Source organism: Nyctibius grandis, chromosome 5 (assembly GCF_013368605.1).
Source record: "Nyctibius grandis isolate bNycGra1 chromosome 5, bNycGra1.pri, whole genome shotgun sequence".
In the NCBI taxonomy this organism is placed as follows: Eukaryota; Metazoa; Chordata; class Aves; order Nyctibiiformes; family Nyctibiidae; genus Nyctibius; species Nyctibius grandis.
The window spans coordinates 73,161,480-73,185,594 of NC_090662.1; the positions used below are offsets into that span (position 1 = coordinate 73,161,480).

Here is a 24,115-nt window from a genome sequence, read left to right on the forward strand (position 1 = left end):
GAGTTTACTTAAAATAGCCCAACGTGCCCGCAGGAAAATGGCAGTAATGTGGTCTGGCACCGCGTTCACTATGCTCCTGGCATTAGGAGAGGGGATGGCTATGTCCAACATATTTTAGGGAAGAAGACATAGGAAAATGACAGGAAAACAGAGCTTCATTTATTCTTCCCATTTGTAAATGTTAAAACAGGGCCCTAAGTTTCACCAGAGCAGGACATGTAAGATTCAGGGAGATAAATGGTTTCCTTGCCACTTTCCACTTCATTTGAAAATGGGTGATGTGTAGTAGAGGAATTGAAGTCTGTTATTGAGAAGGGTTTTTTTACCCCTTACCCAAGGACAGTTAAGGTTTTCAAGGCCTCACTCAGGTTGCTTTTCATCTCTAAGAGATGGATAGGCTCCTTCATCCAGGAAAATGAATGGCCGTATCATTGTATTTGAAATTCTGGAGTGAGATACCGATTTTGCCAATGCTTCCTGCTTTAGTAAAATGTTTGTTTCAAACTTGTGAAGCTGCAAATTCCTTAGTTATAGGTAAATTCTTATCTGCCTTTGATTCTGAGGCTTGGAATCCTTTCTGGTTTGTTTTGTTACTGCATCACACACTCAGGCAGAGAGAGAAAACAGATATCCTGGTTTCAAGAAGTATTAAATCCTCTTCTTCTCACTGAACTCTCATTTATATGCCCCATAGGCCAATATTCTGGCTGGAACATATAATATGTAAGCAAGAATTTATTTGAATGAGTATTTTCTTTTATTGGAACCTAAGAGAATCAGAATTTGACCCAGTGTTCAAGCATAGAGATAATTCATGTGGGAAGTCAGCTGAGCTTTTCAAATAAGTTCCTCATCTAGTACTGGTGACTTTGAGTAAGCATTTATAATTATAATCATGCCATCCTGATTTACTCTAGTTGAAGATTAGGCCCAGACTTTTGTGCAGTCATCTGCCCTCTGGATTTTGTTTTTAAAGTTGAAATGGCTAGACAAGTTTTTTGTTTGATTGTTGAATTTCATCTGTTGCAGATGAGTCTTCATTTTTACCAGCCTGCTAAAATCACATAGTGGCCATGAGTGCCCATTGCCTTGCTATAAACACATTTTTTCCCAGAGGGCAGAGACTGCACTGGGCAAGCTGCAACCAGACATAGCTGAAGCAACAGGGAGATTTCAAGTCAAAGGTAATATATTTATTTAGTGGCATCAGGCTGCTGGGGCATTTAACCACCCCAGCACCACCACCTTGGATACAGGCTGAGCTTGCCATCAGAATGCACTCATGATAAAAGGAAAAAAGTACCCAGGAGACTGAAAGAAAAAGCATTTTCATTGAAGATAACTTAGAATTATTAGCTGTTCTTTCTGTTCTTATAAAAAGCTGTAGAGCTTTGAAAGGCTGGGTCTGTAAATGACAGAAAGATCTGCTTGAGAAGTCAGGCTCAAGTGTGCGTTTTGGAAAAGGAGATCTTCCCTGGCAGCCTTTCTCAGCTCCACAGAGACATATGCTATGTGAGATCAGCAGAGTACCTCTCAAACACAAGCTATCTCTACTGATGAACTGTCTCAAAGAAGCTTTTAATTCTATAGTATCCATACTATAGAAACTGCCTTCATCAGCTGTGCTCTCTGGAGCAATGCCAGTTTTCAAACCAGCAGAAGGAGTTTCAGGAAGAATCTAACATCTAATCTCTCTTTACTTACTGTGTAAATCCAGTTTCTTCGAACTAAAACAAGAAACCCCACCACATTCATATTCATTCCTGGTGTAATTCTGTTGCCATGAGGAGAGCTGTGGCAGGGAGTAGTTCCCTTCCTAACATGGGTCTTAGCTTTATCAGGCATCTGAATTTGAAAAGGTTTTGTAGGGTTGCACAGGACATTGAAAAGTGTTTCACAACTTCCACAGTCTATCATCCCTGTCATGATTTTGCCTTGTACTGCACTGACATCTACCCTTCAGTAGAAACACAAAGCTTTTATCCTCAAGGACAACATTTGGAAGTGGAACTTATCTTACTTCTGATGTGTCACAGCTTTAATAACCTGTTGCCTCTGGGTACAAAGAAACATGTTTCCTCTGCAGCAAGCATCACTGGGATAAACCCAGAACTAGGAGCAATGGGTTTCTGTTTACAGGATAGCCTTATACCCAGGATTTCCCAATAGCGAGTAATTTCCCTGAGCCTCTATGGTTACTGCTGTGCAGGACTTTGATTCCTGAGGACAGGCTGTTGCTCATAATCAGTAGTAATCTGTTCTGTGTGGGATGTCAGCATATATAATCTTCCAATACAACCAGAATGCTAATTTTCTAATACAACCATACAGATCTGGAGTGCCAGAATAGAGCTTGCTTTTATACATATGTGTTAGCTAAAAAAAGACCTTTGTGGAAACCCATTTTTCATAGAGCCTCAGTAGAAAAGTGAAGCACTTGAGCTCAAAGGGAAAGAAAGCTTACAATTATCTGCTTTCCCTGAAACAATAAGCCACTTGGCATTTTCACATTGGCCGGGATTTCCATACATTTGGGGGACAGTTCAATTGCTTTTCCACCAAAGAGGGTTAAAACAATAAAACAGGATAAAACAAATTGAACAACCTACACCAGCTTTCGAACTGAAAACAGTAAGTCCTGAAAATATTATGAACAATGGAAGCTTTTCATGGCAGCTGAACCATCAGTGATTTTCCCTTGGTGCTTTTCTGACTGGAAACATAATTCCTATGCAGTTCTTGCAATAATCAGCATAGGAGCCAGTGGTAAAGGCAGAAGAGTCAGTTTGCTTGCAGGTTTGCTATAGTTGCTGCTAGTTTTCACCTAATGAGAAGATAGCCTCCTTCTGTGAGGACCAAAGTCCTCATCACATCAGGAGCAGTGGTAAGAAAAGTTTGACAAAAGCTCTGAAACCACCGCTGACTTCAGCAGGAAAACACACAGGATCGACCCTTACGTGTCAGCCTCAGCTACTGCTCTCTGTTTTATTATGAGCAAGGTGTTTTTGATATTCACAGTCAGCTCTAGATATGTGTCTAAAGGACAATAGCATGCCCTTGTGGAGGAGGAATTATCTTCCTATTTCAGATTCTGTCTCGGGACTTGCCTGTGACTTGCCACAGGGAGAGCAAGATTATTCACTAAATGCTGAAGTGCTGGCCTGTTTTCCCAGCCTGTAAGAAAGCCTGTTGAATAGCAAACCAGCTCAATTTTAAGCTAGAAAGATCCAGTTTTCTTAAGGGTGTCCTATAGATTCTTACTGCTGCTGGCCAACAACCACCTCTCTCCTACAACCAGCATCGCTCCCGTCAGGTCAGCATACTCTCCACTGCTTGTGCAAGAAGGGCAAGAATTAAAAAAAAAAAAAAAACAGAGAAGAGGCTGGACGCTGCTGAAATTCAGTGATTGCTTCAGCAGGAGGATCTCAGTCCACATCAGAACACAAGTTCTCCAGGGCCAGTCATCTGTTCTATTTTGCTGGAAGCCTTTAATTAATGGTCAGAAACGAGAAATGGTCATTGCATTTCCCTGTACACTCCCCAGTGTTAACTGCATTGTATAGAGGATAGCAGGTAGAAGGATGGAGACCCATTGCTTCAGTGTGAATCACAGAGGCATAGCTGAGGATAGAATGTAGCCCTAACACTTTATTAGGCTGAGAGATTATCAGGTATGCAGCATACATTCCTGAAAACGTCATGTCACTATATGCTCTTGTCCTGGTAATATGTGGAAAAAGGACCCTAGGGTGGACATCTTCTCTTCAGGGATGCCAGCATCCTGACTAGAAGTAATGGAATGTCATCAACAGGAATAGAGAGAGGAAAAATGTTGTGCTGCTTGACCAGTAACTGCATGAATGCACTGTATTGCACCAAAACAGAATGGATATCACCAGGACTGTGCTCTCACAGTTCTGAAATCTGTAAGATTCGCACAGTGCAGCTCTTTGGATGTTCCCCAAAGTTGTGTATAACCTGGAGGCATAGTAAGTAAATTTCTGTGTTAGTGCTTTTCTGAGAGCTTTTAGTAGTATCCAAGGGCTTTTGTAAGTCCTTATGAAGATAGTTGCCTATAGGCGGGATCGTATAGTATAAAAGTAGTTGTGACCAGCATGCCAGATAATTTCATCATCATATTTAGTAATTTCTACACTCAGAAAACAACTGTAACATAGCCTTTGTGTCATGCTTGGAGACCTACAAGACTTTTCCAGAATTGTTTGTTGTGTGTACAATTGTACAAAGTCCTCAATCCCTGTTATACAAGAGTGTCACATCCTTCACAAGTGCATAGTTTCTCTTCTCTGGTGTCCACCATGACAGAGAAATGAAGACTGTATCTTTCAGATTGTGGGATATCTTGCTACATTTGAACTGTGCTGATTATCCTGAGTTTATGTTGATAAAAACTTTAAATTTCACTGTCTTATCTGTATGTGGTACATGACTATGTAAGGTTAGAAGAATTTTAGAGAATTTAAAAGATAGCTAGTCAAACAGTAGAGGTCTGATTTTTGTGTTTGTCTTTCTAAAAGATAATCTGAGTTTACATGGTTCCTATGATGCAAACACTCAGTAGTGATCTGAAATTTTTTTTGTATAGGTTCCTATACCATGATTTTAAAAAGCAGTTTCTCAAGACATTCCAGAGCTGGACACAAATGGGGACGCTCTCTTTCTTCCAATGACATAAAGCTCCCAAGATACCAGGGATGCAAGAGATCCATGTTTAAAATCTTAGCAGAGAATCTGGTCCACACTTAACCCCTGGCAAGTGCCAGTTTGGAGTGTCATAAAGAGGCCACGGCAAAGCCCCAAATCCAAAATATATGACAGGCCCTAGTGATGCCATAAAAGTTTTTTTTTAATATGACTTGTTTAACCCTGTTTCTGAAAGACAAAAGATTCTTGATCATAGGGGTCATTTGAAAAATGTGTTTCAGATTTGGGCATAATGTTTTTTTCAGAATCAGTTATTATACAGTTCGTGTTTCCAAAATTCTGTTTCACTCTTGGATTCTGTCTCTAAATATAAATCTCTTCCTCCTTCCTTGTCCTGTTCTATATATACAGCACACCCACATGTGATAAAGCCTTCTGCCATAGCAGTAAGGCAATGGGGGGGGGCGGGGGAAGGCTGTAGCTAACCTGTGGGAGCACTGAATGCACTTGGCTGCTGCTCATAATGCTCCAAAGATATAATTATCACATGCATGATGAGTACTACACCTGCCACATCTCTTTTGCTTAAATAAATAAAAGATTCCTTAAATGCCACACAGCTCCCTTACTGGGAAACCATTAGCCAGAGAGGTCACCAGAGGACTTCACACTTCCTGTCCTTCACCTTCCACCAGGAGGGTTCCCCATGACATCTCTCTTGCTCTCTTCCCCCCGGCCCCAACCTTTTCCTATGAATGTCCTCACCATCTCCTTCTCAGTGCTCAGCTTTCTCTTTCATTGTGTTTTTTTCTTCTTTTTCTTTCCCCTGTCTTTGTCTGAGCCTTCTTTCCTGTTGACTGTAAATCTGATCCATTACAGTTTGTAGGTAGGGCTTATCAAGCAAGAATTTTCAGCAAGAAGTTGGGATAGCGTTAACATTAAGGATGTGCTTTGTAGGTGCTTCACTCATCATCCCTGTTAAAGCTTGCTTTGTCTCTGCAGCATAATTTAGCATTCTGTTCAGCCAGTGCATTATTTCTTCTTTATCAAGAGTTCTTGTGTGTCTGTACCCACACTGCTGCCTAGCATGTGGCCTAGACAAGCTGCCGGTGACACAGCAGGAATGATGTATTCAGTGCAAAGGCTTTTTTTTTTGTCTTGGACCATCTGCTGGTGAAATGTTCCTATCACTAAAATCTCTTCCACATAAGGAAACTGACCCATCACTGATTACTTGTCAGTGACTGATGTCCTCAAACAGGGACAGGACGATTTTTAAGACTGCTACAGAAAGTAGTGTTAGACGCTTTGAGAATTACTTTGTCCCATGTCTACTAACAGTGAATCCATTTTTAAGCCAGTACAGTAAGACCTTTGCTGACTGTTGTCGACAATGAATCACTTTCCCATCAGAGGGAACCCTAAGAAATGCTTCAACCCAGCAGAAATATCTTGTTCATAGTCACTCCCCAGATTCTCATTTCTTCTGTTGATGGTAGTGGATTTTGCAGCTTCCTAAATCACCTCTGACTCATGCCATCGCATTCACATACCTTTATTTTTCTCTGTGAACCATTATGTATATACCAAAAGACAGCCAACGAGTTCAAAGGCTTTTAGGACGTGTCAAGCAGAGTAAGGTAGTGGTTAGAGAATTGGGGTCTATCTGTAGCTTTGCCTGTGAATTCTCATATAAGGCTAATGAGATTATTTAGGTGAATAAATCCAAGTGCGTGGAATTAGGTATTTAAACACATATATAGTGGGAAAACAGCCAAATTTTCAGGAATGCTTAATTCCCAAAATTTCATTGATAGCAACAGAATCTGTTATTGTTCAGACTGTTTTGAATTCAAACCAATTTACCTACATAACAAAGACCAAATAAGTGTTAGTATCTAAGTTTGAAAATATCCACCATGCACACTTCTTCCATCAATAGCTGGGAAAAGAAAGCATTATTTTCCCCATGGTTTCATAATGTACTTATATATCCTGAAGTGACAGGTGATGTGTGAAAGCAACAAGGCTTTCTGTATAAAGTCATACATATTTTAATATAAGAAAAAAAACTTAGTGACTAAAAGAAAAGAGAGGCATACTTGAAAAGTAAATTTGGTAGCAGATGTGGAGTATCCCTAGCATTAGGCCAGCCTTTTACCCAAGAGAAAAGCTAGTTCACTGATGTCTGTAGGTGGTAGAATCCCATCATGACATGACTCCTGCTTCATGGCTCCTGCCAAAAACCAAATTTTGTATATCAGGGAATTCTAGCCATGCCCAGTGCCTACATTGACTTACAGGGGCTTCAAAAGGAAAACAGTATCCATTAAAAAATTAATTGAGCCTAACTTTGTTTCTTTGTGTTGTTATTTTCATAAAAGTCTGGGAGGTATGGGACAGCCTCAGAGACTTTAATGGCAATTCTTATCTTTCAGGCATCGGATCTCAAAATCAAAGTTTAGGTAAGTAAAACTGACTTTTGCTTTTCTACTTCCTGAAGTAGTTTACTACTCCATCTATGGGACACAGTGGTGATTCTAGGAGATACTGCCCAACTTGTCAGATTTTAGTCAGTCATCTACCAAAAATCAATCCTTCTTCTCAGCTTCATACTGAGGAAACGGCCTCAAGTTGCACTAGGGGAGGTTTGGATTGGACATTAGGAAAAATTTCTTCACTGAAAGGGTTGTCGAGCATTGGAACAGGCTGCCCAGGGAAGTGGTGGAGTCACCATCCCTGGAGGTATTTAAAAGGCGTGTAGATGTGGTGCTTAGGGACATGGTTTAGCGGTGGACTTGGCAGTGCTGGGTTAACAGTTGGACTTGATGATCTTAAAGGTCTTTTCCAACCAAAACAATTCTATGTTTCTGTGATTCTATAAGGCACAGGGACTACTGAGAGTATTTCACTCAGAAGGACCTGTCTGATTGCTACCTACATATCTCAAGCTATAAAATATAAAAGCAGAAGAAAAAAAAGTTCAATCCCATAATTATACTATATCAATCAACATCAACCCTGTTGGCTCAAGGTTCTCTTTCCTACGCATTGTTGCACTCCTCTGCTTTGCTTGATTGTAAATCTTTCAGCTGATGAGGGTTGCATCTTATTTGTGGAATGCTCCCTTTCACCATGGGACATGTGGAGTTTTTCTGGTGGTATTTGTTTTTCTGTTGACTTAAAGCTTTTGAAAATGTGAAGCAGTCCCTACGTGGTCATCTGTAGGTTTCCATTGGAAGGGCTGACTGAATCCATGGAACTTGATTGTTGAGGTCCCAGTCCATTTCTACCTCTTCAATAGGAGTCCAGCTGCCTCCATAGCTCTGAATACAAAATCAATTTTATAAAAAACTAAATTAATTTTCAGAATAACTGGAACAAGTGAGCAACTCTGTCCTTCATCGTACCTAAATAATGAACAGTAATGTAAATTCAGGAATGCACATATGCGTACATACTGCCTATATGCATCCCTGTGCAGAGTTGCATACATGATAACATTCCTACAATCTGTAGATTTATTTGTATGTAGGTGTAAGCATAAAAAACCACTTGTATCATCACATGGTCACGTGTGTGCCCATTTGTGCACAAGTACACACAAAAGTGTGGGGGATTGCTAATGACGTATTGACAATACAAATGCCTAAGTGTTGTGTCCATTTTGAAAATTGGGAAGATCATTTCTTGTCCCAAATCCACTGCAAAATACACGACCCTTATTAAATGTTTGTGCTAGCTAGACTGGGTGCCTTTATAAATTGCATAGCTAAAACAGCCTGTATATGATTGCCTGTTAAAGTGTTGTTGCAAAATTCTCGGCCAGTGTACAATGTTCACGTTGCCTGGCTTTAGTTTATATAGATGCTGAACCTTGACCTCAAGCATGGATGTAGTTTATCACAGGAAATAATACACAAGAGAAGACTAGCCAAGAAAAGTTCTCTCTTCCTGTAATGTTGTGTATGTGTGTGTCTCTAGAGACGCACACACATATATGTATGTAATTTCTATATAAAAAACTATTAGATTTATTATACAGTGGTAAGTGTTGCCTGGAAACTGGTTGCTATGCAAGTTAAATTCTGAAGAGTAGGAGGTGTGTAATTAGCTTTAAATATCTTCTGTGGTTAGTAATTACCCTCAGAAATCAGTGACACAAGGGGATGTGTTCACGGAAGGCAAACTTTAAAAGGTCTGTTGATTAGCAAATGGTATCCTTAGTTCCAAGCATGAAGGTGCAATGCTGAAGTCCCCTAAGTTTTGTTTTTCTGTTCAGAGTTAGCCCTCATATTGGGCTTACTCCTGAACATTGCTGAATGTTGGAAACATTCAATGGATTTTATTTGACCCCACCTCTCCAACAACTTAATCCAAAGGTCCATGGTATATAGTGGATATCTTTTCATTGACTATCCTGAGGCTGGGCAAGGTCCTATTGCAGGCCACAAGCATTAAATACAAGAAGAATAATTATTTTTGTGGGAACTGGGCTAAAAAAACTCTCAGGGTAGCTGTGATGGATGTCTTAATCAGATTAAGACATTGCTTTAAGAGGTTTATGCACCCCTAAATGTTGCAAATTGGCTTAGGACTAACTTCATTACTATAGCTAAAGAAAGGATGATCACAACTGTCGAATCAGATGAGAATGAGAGAACATTTCTTGGGGTGAACTTTAAAGTTATTCTCTACCACTCTTGAACAATAAATCAAGACTAGAGTCCCTCTTGACAGAGATTTGCAATAGCCTAAGGGTCTCTATCTGAAAAGAACTTTTCCTTTTCCAATTTTTCAAGTCGCTACTGGCGCCGATGGAATCGATTCTGCAGAAGAAAGTGCCGTGCCGCCGTCAAGTCCAATGTTTTCTACTGGTTGGTGATCTTCCTTGTGTTTCTCAACACCCTTACCATTGCCTCTGAACACTACAACCAGCCAGACTGGCTCACGGAGGTCCAAGGTGAGGAGAGGCTGATGGTTCTGTTTGTTATGGTCAGTGTCAAGAAAGGGGGTTGAGGGAGAAGCTGATGCATTAGGCCACACAATGTAAAAGGAGCATATACAGCTGCAAATAGTCCTGTCTGTGGAGGATTTTAAGTAATACAACAAAATATCTGCCTACGATGGGAGAAGTTTCAGGGAAAACGCAAGTTCCTCGTTTCCAGCCAAAGCAGTGTTCCACTGGGTGTATGTGAAATCAGGAGCTTATGCTAAATATGTATTTGCAGCAACTGGACTTCCAATTTATGGATAGCTGCTGGGAGCCACAGGTTCTCCACGGTTTTCTCTGAAAAAGCATTTATGATAAAATCTAGTTACCAGGGACGTGAGGAAGGAAGAGTGATTTGTAAAGTTCTTCTGTCTGCAGAACAGTTGAATCCTCACTGGAGGTGAGAGCAGCTGAAAGGCTTAATTAAGCAACAGTAGGTAGCACAGCAGCTCTTCTGTTCCCACTCTCATCTGCAGATGACAAGTGTGATAGGAGGTTGTGCACAAGAAGGCATGTCCCTGCCATGGAGGTTGTGTGGTTGTGTAATACATTGCAGCTGTATATGCAATACATAAGAATCTCTGTAAGCATCTTTGTAAAACATTTCTGTGAATGAGATGCCCCCGCTTCTGAAGTCCATTCTTTGACCCAAGCTTATATGAAGTTAACTTTTCAGACTGATCCCAGAAGGGGTTTCTTATAGGCAAGGGCCAATGGTTGGCTGTGATGATCTTTTGACTAAGTTTCATTAATCTGTTTCTGTTTGTTTTTCATGAGACACTGCCAATAAGGTGCTGCTAGCTCTTTTCACGGCAGAGATGCTGCTGAAGATGTACAGCCTTGGTCTCCAGGCCTATTTTGTGTCCCTCTTCAACCGCTTTGACTGTTTCATTGTGTGTGGAGGAATCCTGGAAACGATTCTGGTTGAGACAAAGATCATGTCACCACTGGGCATTTCGGTGTTGAGATGTGTTCGACTCCTAAGAATATTTAAAATCACAAGGTACTTTTGTGCTTCTTTGGGAATGAAGGAGGCTACTGCTCAATGCACAGCATATGTAGGTACAAGTCACTCACATCCCTGTTTTTCACTTTTTCTACCACTACTTGGGTAGTAAGAGTGCTAGGTTGACAGTCCTCATCTTCTGAAGTCTGGGGCAGGATGGGGAGGGCTGTATAGACTCGATATCCCTGATGTGAGTGGTAAGGACTAGTGAGGAGACTGGCATAGGTGGCTGGAGACTCTTGATACCATGCAGATTGTTAAACTGAAATCTGGAAGGATAATGTGAACTGAGCTTGGGCTTCTACGGTTCCCTGCAAAAGACAAAGTGAAAACAAAACTGCAGATAGCCTTGTGACCTTTTCTGTTGCTTTATGGTGACAGAGAGGAGCCTGAAAGACTGCTTTGAGCCAAAACAACATCTGACTGAGGAGCCCATGCCAGCTCCAGTAGACTCAACAGTGGCCTGACTGGGAGATAGTGTTAACACCAGCAGCTATAGGCAAAGGATGTTGCCAGCCCCTCTCCTTCAGAGGAGTCCAGCATGAAGCAGCAGCTTTACAAAGAAAGCAGACTTTTCCGGACTCCAGTCTCCCCTCTTTTTCCATTTCCTTCTTTCTCCTCTCCCTCTGCATAAAGGCACAGTGGCGTCTATTAAACAGTCACTGCTTCCTGCAGTCAGGTATTTCCAAAACACCAGCTTGGTTTGGCAGGAGTTTTTCAGCTTGAGGGGAGGTTGTAGGAGAGATCAGCTCCCAACTTACCCAGATGGGAGCTCTTGGAACAAATCTATCCAAGTGCTCACCTGAAGCAGCACAGGGCCTGCCTTTTGCTATGTGGGCACCAGTCAGCACCTTATAAAAAGCTTGACGGAAGTGGTGAAAGAGTGCGTTTTCTGCAAGCTCAGCTATGAAAATGTCCCTACAATTGCTATAAAATCCCCCAAAGGAAATTTCTGACAAATTGGAGATAAAAAACACAGTGCATGAGAAAAACAAGACCAAAACTGGAAGACAATCAAGATGGCAGAGCTGTGAGGCAGAAAAAACAACAGACTTGGACTTGTGCACTGTACAAGTTTTACCCTTAAATCTTCTCAGCCTTAGCTCTCTGGCAGGGTGGATGGTTTTCAGGGTCAGATGGCAGAGACAGAAAATCAGTTTACAGTCTCAGAGAGAGAGGCCAAAGCAAGCCTAGAACTACTAAAAAGAAAAAAAATTGTGGTCTGTTTAGATGTGTGATCATAGAAGAGGGGAAAAGAGTTTCCAGCAAGAAAGGCATCTTTGTCCTTTCAGAAATAGCGGGGATCTCTGGTCTGGTGACTGTTTTTCCTGGATCTTTGGGTCTGAAAGCTATCATCACTGGGTCCCAGGCCTGGTTTCTGAGGAAACCAGTAGCTGTTTCAGGCATTGGGTAATCAGATACACTCAGGACAACATACCAATACCTATAAAAGCATAAGCTTCAACATAGCATCCTGGAGAGGTCATTGTTTTTTCAAGACATTTCTCCACTCCTACACAAAATATATAATCTAGCTAAGAGAATTCTCTAATAGGCAAATGCTGAAAGAATATCATCAATACTTTAGGAAGCTTGAGCTATTGGAGTACTCAAATATTCCTAAGGCTTCTGGCAGAGATGTAATGTTGAAACCAACCAGCAGTAGGACTAGCTATATTTACGTTCTTTCTCCAGCAGAACTAAAATACAATTTTGCATGGAAGCAAATGTTACCTGGAATGCATCTCCTGCATTTGTACAGGGGTCTACGTGTAAAGCACAGAGCTGACGAATAGCTTGTAATGAATAATGTATTAATTGGATTTTGCCTTCTTTCCTGTTCTTAAAATATTGGCAAGTAGGTTGCAGTAGTCTCAGATTTATCTATGTTTTTTAATTATTCATAATTTTCTTCATGATTTTTCCCCTCAGTGGGTGAAGTTCACCCTCATGTGGAAGGCCCTAGCACAAGCCTCTAAAGAAGTATTTTAGGCCCACTCATGTCTTACTGCAGGAGAGAATATTCTGGCATTAAAGCAAAACTTTTACCTCTGATGTTCTCCAGTAAAATACAATTTTTTCCATTATTCACTCAGCTCTAAATACAATGATGATTGATTGACGACGTTATCAATACTGGTGGAATACACCACCTGAGTCGAATGATAATACAGAAAGATACAATCCTAGAAAGCTGGGAAGGGTAGGAGGGATTATAGTGTAATGTTTTATGTCAAATATATATTCATGAAATATATATTCAAATATATTTTCATGACATGGGGACATACAATGGAGATAGAAATAGTGATAGTCAAGGGCATTAAAAAGGCACAAGGCAGGAAAATTTCTCTGGTGAGAGTATATCAATATGTAGCCTAATCGTTATATATTTGTATGGATTTTCCATGGTAAAAACCAAGCACAAACAAATTCTGGGTGCGTCAAGATGATACACTTCTAGGAAAAACACAGATACAGCTCCCTAATATAATAGAAACAAAAAAAAAGAAACTATCAGATGAACAATGCACCGTTTTAGAAACCACATTTAGAGTTTCAAGAGAAAAATATTTCTTCCAAAATTACAAATACTCTTCAGAATCTTTTAGCCTTGTACATCAGACAAGCAGACAATATAATCTGTTTGGTTTATTCTCCCTAATTTTTACAGGGCTGTGCAGAAAATCTTCCTTTGCTATGAGAAGACAAATTATTTTCTCTTTATAAATAGTCTGCTTTATAAATCCCTATATTTAGTCCTTTATACTTAAAAAGTAAATCAATTTATTTGCAACAGCATACTGAAATTTGATATTTTATACCTACATCCTGCCACTAGATATGTCACTGTTAACTGTAGGGAGGAGAGACAGGGCACCATTTTTTTGTACCTGCTTTCAAAGTGGTCTTATATTGGATGAATAGTGTGGGAAGCTTTCCTACAGTGAGACTGCTAGCTGTTGCTACTGTTTTAAGCTCTGCATCTGTGATTGCCAGTATCATAAAGACATAGTGGAAGGCAATGGAGAGGAGAGGGAAGAGAATAAAAGAACACATTGAGTTCTAATCCAGTTCTGCAATTGATTTTTGTGTGAGGTGTTGAACAAACCATTTAACTTCTCTGCATCATTCCTCCATTTTGAAGCAGGGATCACAACCACATCCTACTTACGGGTTTTGCAGTGCCTCATTCACTGGCATCCTCAAGGGCCTGAGATCTGCAAGTGGGAGATGTTAAGAAGCAGATTCGTTTCCGTACACATCTGAGGAAGCAGCAGTGCTTTCTCTTGTACCTCCCATTACATGCTGCCTGGTCCAAAACCTCTGATTCCATCCAGCAGTGCCATGAGATTTATTGTAACTGTTTTTTCTTTGTAGTATATTAACCAAAGAGGATGAAGTAATGAGAGAATTTTTCTTTGTCTGGGCTTCATCCATTCCTGACTTAAAAGCCTTGTGTTTCGTTGAGTAACCTCAGATCTCACTTTGAGGGGGTGTTTATGTTATTTCTGCAACCACCTAATGTGACAGATGGTAACCTCAGTTCAGGCTTCTAGTACACTAAGATAAGACAATTGTGATTTTCACATCCCGATCAAGTCAAGCCTTCCTTACCCTCTCCTTTTTTCTTTTCACTTTTTTTTTCCCTCTGATTGGTTTGTTTACTTTCCTAATGGTGCTGTATTTGTAGTTAGCATTCAGTGCACAGATAAAACAGCACTAATCACTGGATCATCTCAGTTAATTGCTTTAAGTTTGATAATTACATAAGAAACCAAATCTCAGGTATTGAGCCATTTGTAAGAAATGCAGAGCTGATAAAAGTCTGTGCAGTTGCACTCTGAGATAGCAAGGCATTTAAGCTTTAAGTGAGTCACTGAGACTATTCAGATGGGTAACAGCTCTACTGTATGACTCTTAAGGGCACTGCTAGAAAGACCTAGAAAATATGTGTCCTGGCTGACATTGGAGGGCTTAGAGAGACATTCTGGACCCCATCAGTTTCTGGTTTAAGGATGCTAAAGTCAGTTGAGTTTCATCAGAAATTAATTTTTCCCTTTTCCTGTGCCACTTTCCCTTCCCCTCGAAGTGTGAAAGTATGTGAGCTGTAAGCGTAAACGCAAATACAGCGAGCTGTTACATTGCACATTCAGTATGGACATTTGGTGGCACTAAGCCCACGGCTTCCGTGCCCTTAGCCTTGCTCTGTAGTTTTTCATTGTTCTTCTCTTTAATTGCAGTCAAGCTTCAAAGCATTCTACTTTTTTCTGAAGTGCTGAAGCTGGGCTGGAGGGAAAGCATCACAGTTCTCTTTGAAGCTCAGCCCTTGGAGATGAACCAGTTGCTGAACTTCAGAGGACATGGCGGTGTCCCTCTGCAGATCAGATTGCTAACCTTCCTAAAGTGATTGGGCTGCTCAAACATTCCTGTCTTCCATGGGACAAGGAAAGTCGTCTTTTTACACTGACATTTTAAAAATATTAATTTAACTGGGATTTTAAGAATCCTTGTCTCTAATGACTACACTACCTTCAGAACAGATTTGTACATTGAAGGATCAGGCTTCCTCAGAGGAGCAAGAGCATTAGACATATCTGCCTTCTTTCTCAGGTCTCCAAGGAAAATAAGTCTAGAAATTCAGAGTCCTCTAAGGAAAGAAAGGTTCACTGTTACGGGCTTTGGGAGAAAGGAGTGGAAGACTTTGGCCACGGTGGGATCTCGAAGCACGGTGGTAGGCCACAAGAGTTGGTGCTAGAAGGAAGACTTGGAGATTACAGGCAAACGTTACTGGCTTGCTGACCTGTGAAAGCTGTTGAAGTTTGCTAGTAATGTTTATTCAAAATGAGGTGATTGGAAGATGACAGCTAAGCTTCAGCCCAGTCTGAAAGCTCTGTCAGGCTCAAAACTGCATGAAAGAGAAGTCATCATGACCAACTAAGCAGTAGAGTAGGAGTGATTAAGCAGATGCAAGACCAAAGTGGAAGTTGCCTCATGGGCAATGTGGTGGATTCTATAGAAAATTGCATCCTTTTTCTAACACATGGCTACTCTGCAGGCTAGCAAAGAATGCAAGCAAACTGATGTAATGCAGTGGAGCATGCTGCTGGCATCTCTTTGAACCCTTAAGTGGGACCACAAGGGCAAGAAGATCCTTTCTCTGCATCATGCATCAGTCTGATTTGGGCACAGGCCTGACTATGCTGGCAGAGCAGGTCTTAGCCATCCTCTGTCTTGAATGGTAGATGTTCTAAAAGCAGAAGTCTGAATTTTCTGTCTTTTTCTGTGAGGTCACAAGTATTTTGTCCTTCTCTCAGTATCTGGTTTAAGTGAGCTTCACCTTAGTCATATCCAATAAATTTATATCAGTCCCAGAGAACAGAAGAAACATCTCTTGATTTTGGTCATTGTGACCAGCTGGTGTGTTGGTGTCTTGAGTATCCTGGAAATACCTTATCCAGCTGTATTTGAATCTGTCTCTAAGCCCTTCCAAAACGTTCTGCAGTCTGTCTGAGGAAGTATAGTGGGTTTGATACCAAAAAAAAGTGGTGATAGTATGGTCTTCCAAGAGCAAAGGAAACTCTGAACTTTATGGATGTAGAACTAGAGTCTCTTTTAGGGTCCATATAAAACAAACATTGGTGGACGTGTAGGACCTTTAATATCTTGCTCATTCCTCTCAGTCCCAGAAAGCTTAGTAATGTCTGTCTGTGAATGAGCCCAAGCACGTACTCCCACGCACCAAATTTTGGACAAGTTTGTATTTGCATCCAAACTGTTTCCCCATCTGCTCTTGTTAGCTATTACACGCCGTTCTCTGGAGTGAGGTATTCTGGCTGCCATAACATCTGTGAGTGTTGTAATGAGGTTGGTTAGAATGTAACTCACTGAAGCAGCAAGAACTAATCACCGTATATTGATATAAGCTTTGGAGAGCCTTAGATGGAGAGTGCTGCAATAATCTTCTGGGTGTGCATATGGGGTGGGGGGTGGAGGGAATTGTGTATGTACACGTGTGGTAGTAAGATTACTCATTAGCTGCAGTAAGTCTCATTATCTTAGGGAAGCACATCAATGATTCACTGCTTAACAGGGTGTTTGGAAATGCCTGCTTATACGCAGAAGGCAGACGGAACCAATATCCTGTGCAGTCTATGAGCACCTGTCTTGGACTGAAGAAATTTTAACTGCTTCTGTTTTCTCTCCCAGATACTGGAACTCCCTGAGTAACCTTGTAGCTTCACTCCTGAATTCAGTCCGCTCCATTGCCTCCCTATTGCTGCTTCTCTTCCTCTTCATTATCATCTTCTCACTCCTGGGGATGCAGCTTTTTGGGGGCAAGTTTAATTTTGATGAGATGCAGACCAGGAGGAGTACATTTGACAACTTCCCCCAGTCTCTCCTCACTGTGTTTCAGGTAAGGGCAAGAGTGGTCCCAATAGGGCAAACACATTGTGTTTACATGGGTCAAGACAGAGCAGGTCCTGCACCCTTCCCCTGAAGCCTGGTGGACATCAGGCTAACAGCTTCAGGAGCAAGGTGCCACGCTGTGCTGCCAGCACAGGGGTATTCCCTCCCAAAGTGGGGAGCCAAAGCTAAAGCCCCTGTGTGTAGCAAGGCCACCAGATCTTAGCAGGGTAGGACAAGAGAATGGCCATTGCCATGTCCCAGGGCAGCACCTACATGCCAAAGCCCAGTCCTGCAGCTGTCCTCCCCTCTCCCACAGTACTGGGGGACAAATATCTGCTCACAGCACGAGAGAAGTAATCAAATGGCCTTTAAGCTGACTGCAGTTTTGGGAGTGATCAGCCAAGAGCATCAGGATCATGGTTTCACATGCAAGGTGAAGGGAAGTGGTGGAGAGGGCTGTGCTGAGGGCTGTCTTCAGTGCTATAGGGTGTGCTGCCTGTCTGAAACAACAGGCATGTGGGAGAGAAATGGCTGCAAGAGGTGGGGAGAATTGAACAGAACTGTCTGGGAGAGCCATTTGGCTTCAGCCATCATCTTCAGAGGACATATCTTTACACTTTGAGCACAGGCCCTCTTTGTATTCTCTCTGTTTGGGTTTTTTTAATTTTCTAGATGGACACAGCCAGGGTCTCCAACTGTCCAGGGGGAGGGGGTATTCTCTAAGATAGTAGATATCTTTGTGTTAATGGGGTTTTCAAATTCTCTGTGTGGTCTAACACTGTATCCCTTATTGGTGGGAATATGTCATTTAGATCCTGACTGGGGAGGACTGGAATTCGGTGATGTATGATGGGATCATGGCTTATGGCGGCCCCTCTTTTCCAGGAATGTTGGTCTGTATTTATTTCATCATCCTCTTCATCTGTGGAAACTGTATCCTTTGATGCTACTCTTTTCTCCAAGTGGGGCTGAATTTAACACCACCCTTTACTACTTTGTTATGTCAGAAAATAACGAATTTCATACCTTACATTTTTACCTTTTCCCTAGGTCTGAATTTTGGCTTTGCACTGCCAAAAGTTAAACAACTTTGTTTAATTTTAGCTAGTGCTAAGACTTTAGGCATATAAACAGTTGTAAGAGCCAGCTACGTTCCAGTTCCTCATGCTAGCTTTTATTTAATATCTTTACATATTTAGTGTTTTTATTTTTCATTACCCTTAATTCTCTCATAGGTTTTTCTTTCCTGCCTTCTCCAGAAACTAACCTCTGTGTGTACCTACTGTACTTACTGCATATTTTTGCTTTAATTGCCTTTCAGTAATATATTCCATGTGCTTTCATCTAAGCCTTATGTGGAATAAAAATATGTATAATCTACAATATGCTATATACAAATGCTGTAATAGGAGTAACATATGTTTGACATAATTGATTTATGTGAGCTCATATATTAATTCATGTATAAACTAACAGGAACCATGTTCCATTTCAGTTTCTGCAATCTATGTGTTCTTCAAACAGAAAATCTTGTGCTCTGTTATCTTCCAGCCTGCGCTGGTGTTGAGTAACTTCAGTTCTCTCTGGCTTCAAGGTGAAGTGAGGGCACTGTACATATCCCAGGAGGTACAAAGCACATTGCATGATTAGGCTGTGAGTGTCTTTTCACAGGAATTTGCATATAACATAGAGCTATGGTTCTGTTCCGTATCTCAGTTTGCTCCAAATTTCTTCATGTTTAGTTTCTGCTTCCCTAAGAAATGGCCTTCCTGTGTCAGAGGTGACATTTATTTTTATACTGATTCTTCTATAAAGCCACCTTGTCGTCTCAGTCCAGCTCTTCTGGCCTTTCCTCATAATTCAGGTCTCTCAAACCCTGTTATTTGACATTTCAGTTGATCTGCATGCCTTCTCTTCAAAGTGAGATGGTGCAATTCCACTTATCTGAAGGTCAAGGGAGGCAGTCTGTCTGACAGCTTAAAAAAGCTACAATTTGGATCTCCTTGTGAACTGCAAAGAAAAGTGTGAGCCAGCTCTACATGCTGGCTGACTTTGGAGCTATTAGACCTTGGAGCACAGGGAGGGGGTGACTATATTTCCAGATGAAGCCTTGAACTGGGGTTTACTTAAAAGTAATCACGGTGTAATAAGACTCACTCTCAAGAAATTTTGTAAAAGAAGCTTATGTTCAGATTTGTAACAAGAGATCTGAACACGGACTGGCAAGACAAGAAAACAGTTGTGATTCCTTGCCCTTCAGCTACACAGGCATGACTGGCTGTACACCAGCTCTCTGCTAGGAGATGGCAGAGTTGTCAGCTCAACCCTTCAATGCCCAGACTAAATTAATTTCTTTTTGTTTGCCTCAGAAACGCTAATGAGAGTGCTATGCTTGCTGTCCATAAAATCCACTCATGTCTGTGAGAATACCTATAATGAGGTTGTTCAGATCAAATACATAGCCCAAAACTGGAAAGACCAGGTGCCTTGTGGTATGAGGCTCTTGAATATGAATACTTTAATAAAAGTAACCTAAGCTGTCAAAAATGCAAAGCATTCAGCACTCCCCTTATCTTCAGTGTGATTTGGTGCACAAAGCGAGACTCTTTTGGGAAATCAGAAACTAAAATATAAGTCTGGACTTAGATGTTTTGTATCAGTGATTCTGTTGTGAAATTTTGGAAACCTCACGCAGTGTGTTAGCCATTTGGATGGAAGGTGTAGGTTTGTGCACGCTGGCTGTGCACATCCTGAACATTTGTGTGAAATAGAAGTTTGGAAAAATCCAAGAGATCTGGTGACAGGTTGCTAAAAATTTTCAATTAAGAAACCTTTGGTATAATGTTGTTCTGCAGTTTTCAAAGCCCATTTTCTTTAAGTAGCACACAAACAGATATCCTGCTGAATGTATTTTTGGCCATTGCTGTGGACAACCTTGCTGATGCTGAGAGTTTAACATCTGCACAGAAAGAGGAGGAAGAAGAAAAAGAAAGGAAAAAGCTAGCTAGGTAAATCCATTTGCATACACCTATCTACATTCATATGCATGCATTCCTCTGTGTATAATTACACATGCTATGCACATACATATGTCCAAGTAAGTATGTGTGTATATGTAATATATATGTATAACTTCTCTGTGGGTGTATACAGATTATATATATGTGATTAATATAACTATGTATGGAATTATGTATATATAAATTTTTGTGTTAAAGAATTCAAACTGAAGGACGAGAAGGTGTCGTGAGCTGGGAGTTCCCACAGTTGCAATGATGTGAACAGAGGAAAGGAAGTCTGGGTGACTGATGAGCTTTCAGGGCATCAGCAGAGAATGGGTGTGAAATGGTGTCAATGTTACAATCCCATTTGAATCTCCCTGTCCTTCTAATTGCTTTGGGCCACAAGGCAGATTTTCAGACTGTTGTTCCCATGACACAAGATACAGCAGCTTCCTTCTTTTTGATGCCACATGCTGTTCTTCTCTTGCCAGCTCTTTTAGTGTTTCTTCAGACTCCCAGAAGGCACGAGCTGGAAGTAGAGCTTCTCTGTCACTCCCAGCTGCCAATAGTGGGGAAGCCTGTCCTTACTGGCTATTTCTATTCACTATCTTCCAGGCTGCTTGGAGGTGATCTCTTGGGCAGATCTTTCTGCTTCATCCTTCCTGCCAGTCAGCAGGTTTCCCTGGCTCTGGGAGTGAAGTGAGGGGCAAAACTTTGTAGGCAACCTAGTGGAAGTTCACAAGATATGGTTTGACTATGGTTCATGCCTTTGCCTTTGGGTTAACAGAGAGATCTCTACTGACAGTCCTAGAATATGCATGTGCACAAACACACAGGCACATATTTCCCCCATATGTGCATGCACACCCCCCCACACAAACACATGCCATTGAGAAAGGTATAAAATAAAAGGATGCTATATGGATTTAGAGCAGAGTCTCTGCCTTTGCCTGCAGATGAGGACAAGGTGGAACCACTGGTATGTAAGCTGGACTCAGAATGGAGGTGCCAGCCAGATGATCATTCTCATGGTGTGTGCTTTATTACATGAAGTTCCTGAAAGGGAAATAGCTTTTCACCTTTGTAACTCCTTGCTTTTTATTTTGTAAAATTGTTAGGACTGCTAGTCCCGAAAAGAAACAGGAGATAGAAAAAACAACTGTGGAGGAGGAGACAAAGGAGGAGAAAATTGAACTGAAATCGATCACTGCTGATGGAGAATCCCCACCTGCTACCAAGGTAAGGTCTGCTGCCAGCCAGCTCTCTCTGTGCAGTGATGGCGTGAACAGCTTGGGTTTCTGAGGGAAAGAAAACCCTCTGCATTGTCTGATAAAGACTTTCCCTCTTCTCCTTTCATTTCTGTCAGATCAATGTGGATGATTATCAGCCCAATGAAAATGAGGAAAAGAGCCCATATCCCACAACAGAAGCACCAGGTATGTATCTTCTTCCTTGTATCCCGGATTCAACAAAGAGAAGCTCCAGTTGCTAAGGCATATAAAGCCAAACTGTGGTAGCAATTATGCTGAACATGTAATGCCTTCATGATGAGACAGGATAATGCACTTGTCTGTGTTTGCACAGGTGTGGACTTGTTTCTTTGCAGTCCCTACAGAGAACCAAATCAAATCATACACAAATCTCTGTATATGAAAATATACAGTCTATTTTTCAGTCTATTTTTTCTGTAGTCAGTAGTCAGGGAAGACCCACAACATGAAATGCAAAGTGCTGAATGCCTTTTTGGCCTTTTTTTAAATCAAAAAAGACAGTGTGACTTATTAATATAATTTTAAAGGCTTAAGCTCTCAGCCTAGAATTGGAAAAAAAAAACAAGCTAGAGCATTAGTTAGGCTAGTTTTCAGGTCAGTTGGACCTAATTAACTTTAACCTCAGATACTTAAAAGATTGGCTGAAGAAATCTCAGAACTTCAAGCAGCTTTTCTTCAAGAGATCCTGAAGACTAATGGAGGGTGGGGTCAGAGCAGAAGAATTATAAGCTAGTCAGTTCAACTTCCATTCTTGGAAAAGCGCTGGAATAAATGATTAAACAAACTGTATGACTGCAAGATAAGGAGATGACTAGCAGCCAACATAGATTTGCCAAGAACAAATCACGTCAAACCACCGTTATTTTCTTCTAAAAGGAGCTGACAAGACTTGTAGACAGGAGAAAAGAAGTGGATGTCATTCTTTAGCTTTTCTAAGGCTTCTGACTGTCTTTTATAACATTCTCACAAGCTGGCTAGAAAAACATGGTCTAGATGACTGGGAAAGAAACTGGTCATACCCTTTATATGGAGAGTAGTAATGGCCCAAGTGAGGTTCCTGAGAGTAATGATGACCCAAGGACCTGTCCCGAGTTCAGTTCAGTTCATTCTTAATGACCTGAATTATGGAAGAAGAAATATGCTTATTGCATTTGCAGATGACATGAAGCTAGGAAGGACAGGAAACATGCTGGAGGGCAGCATTAGAATTCAAAGAGCTCTTCAGGAACTGGATAAATGGTCTAAATAAAATTGCAGTGCCAGGCTCTACATGTAGACAGGAATAAACAACTCACAAATAAAGGATCTTAGGTGGCAGCTAGTTAGGTAACAGTCCTTGAGAAAAGAATCTGAATCTTGTGATCACAAGCTCAACAGGTGCCAACATTTTGCCATCTTTCAAAAGGCCAGCAAGTAGAGAGATTTATCAACAGTGAAATACATGACCCTTTAGTCCATTTATGGGTTTCTTCTAACTGGCCATTGAAAGCTAACCAGAGCAAAGCAATTGTTTTATTCTGTTCCCCAGTGATAAGATCTCAGCTGGGATATCGTATCTTATTTTGGCTGCTATGCTAGGAGAAGCAGGGCTGAATTGGAAGGAGTGTAGAAGAGCACGGTGAAAACAATGCTAGTAGGAAGCAAGAACTAAGACTGAAAGAATTGTGGTCATTTGAGCTAGGGAAGGCAGGAGAAACATCTTCAAATGCATAAAAGGCTGTTACAGCTAAGAGGGTAATTATCTCCATTGTGAAGAAGAAACAGATTTAAGATTCACACCAGGGGAGAATTTTCTAATGTTCAGACTAGAAAAGACTGTGAAGATGGTTGTAGAAGCCCAGCATCACTGAATGTTGTTAAGAACAGGTCAGAAAAATATCTGCCAGAAAAGGCTTAGGTATATAATATAAAGCCATCTGGCTTTGCAGAGGCGTGAACCAGAGGGCCTTGTGTGATCCTTTCCTGCTCTGTCCTGCATTTCTATGATTATGTAACAGGCTCTAATAGGTAATAAAACATATTCTCTTCTGTTCCATGATTCCTAATAAATGTCTGATAATAGGTTGATGTGATAGGGTGAAAAAAGACAGTTCATTTTAAATAGATGGGCAAGGGTTTCAGACAAGCAAAAATGAAAACTCTTCATTGCATTTGATTTTCAGTACAAAAAATCCCTGTATTTGCTATACTTGTATTCATCCATATTTATAGCCCATTTATCAGGAATAGAGTGTGGTTCCAACACCATGCAATACTGTTTTAACATTGCCTGGGGCAGATCACTCTAGCTTCAATCTTCCCAGAACCTCTATAGGCACAGGCACTTACTGGACATCCATCCTCAGTTGCTAAGGGGTTTGGTGGAGTCTTTAGTCAGAAGCACAAGTTAAAACAGCTTGATACAGCTCTGTTTCTGTTTCTTGGCTGGCTTGGATTTGCAGACCATTACATTTTTTTCAAGTGAAGGTACAGCAACCTGTATAGCAAATTTATTCCTACTGGTAATAGAACTGTGTTGCAGTTACCTTCTGCAGACAACTTAGAAATAGTCCAGCATGTGAACTATATGACAAAAATTACATCTACAATTTGTGTCATGGTCATTTTATCTGCAGCCGTGCATAGGATTAGAGTTCAGAAAATTAAGTAAAAACTTTTAACGCCTGCCTTGGAGTGTCAAACCCTGGCTTGGCGTACTTTTGAACAGAACCTAAAATTTGAGTGAATGATCAGGTTTTCATCTGTCTCCTAAAGTATTAGAAATGCA

At 41.0% G+C, this 24,115-nt stretch overlaps 1 protein-coding gene across 1 annotated transcript in view; it reads left to right on the forward strand.

Annotated features, from left to right (window-relative positions):
- CACNA1C (calcium voltage-gated channel subunit alpha1 C) overlaps positions 1-24,115 on the forward strand; it is a 447,783-nt gene that overhangs the window by 332,309 nt on the left and 91,359 nt on the right. Inside the window, 8 exon segments of the mRNA XM_068400796.1 lie at positions 7,104-7,130; positions 9,468-9,628; positions 10,436-10,661; positions 16,875-17,082; positions 17,888-18,008; positions 19,969-20,083; positions 21,196-21,316; positions 21,444-21,513. Coding sequence (XP_068256897.1) covers positions 7,104-7,130; positions 9,468-9,628; positions 10,436-10,661; positions 16,875-17,082; positions 17,888-18,008; positions 19,969-20,083; positions 21,196-21,316; positions 21,444-21,513 — 1,049 coding nt within the window.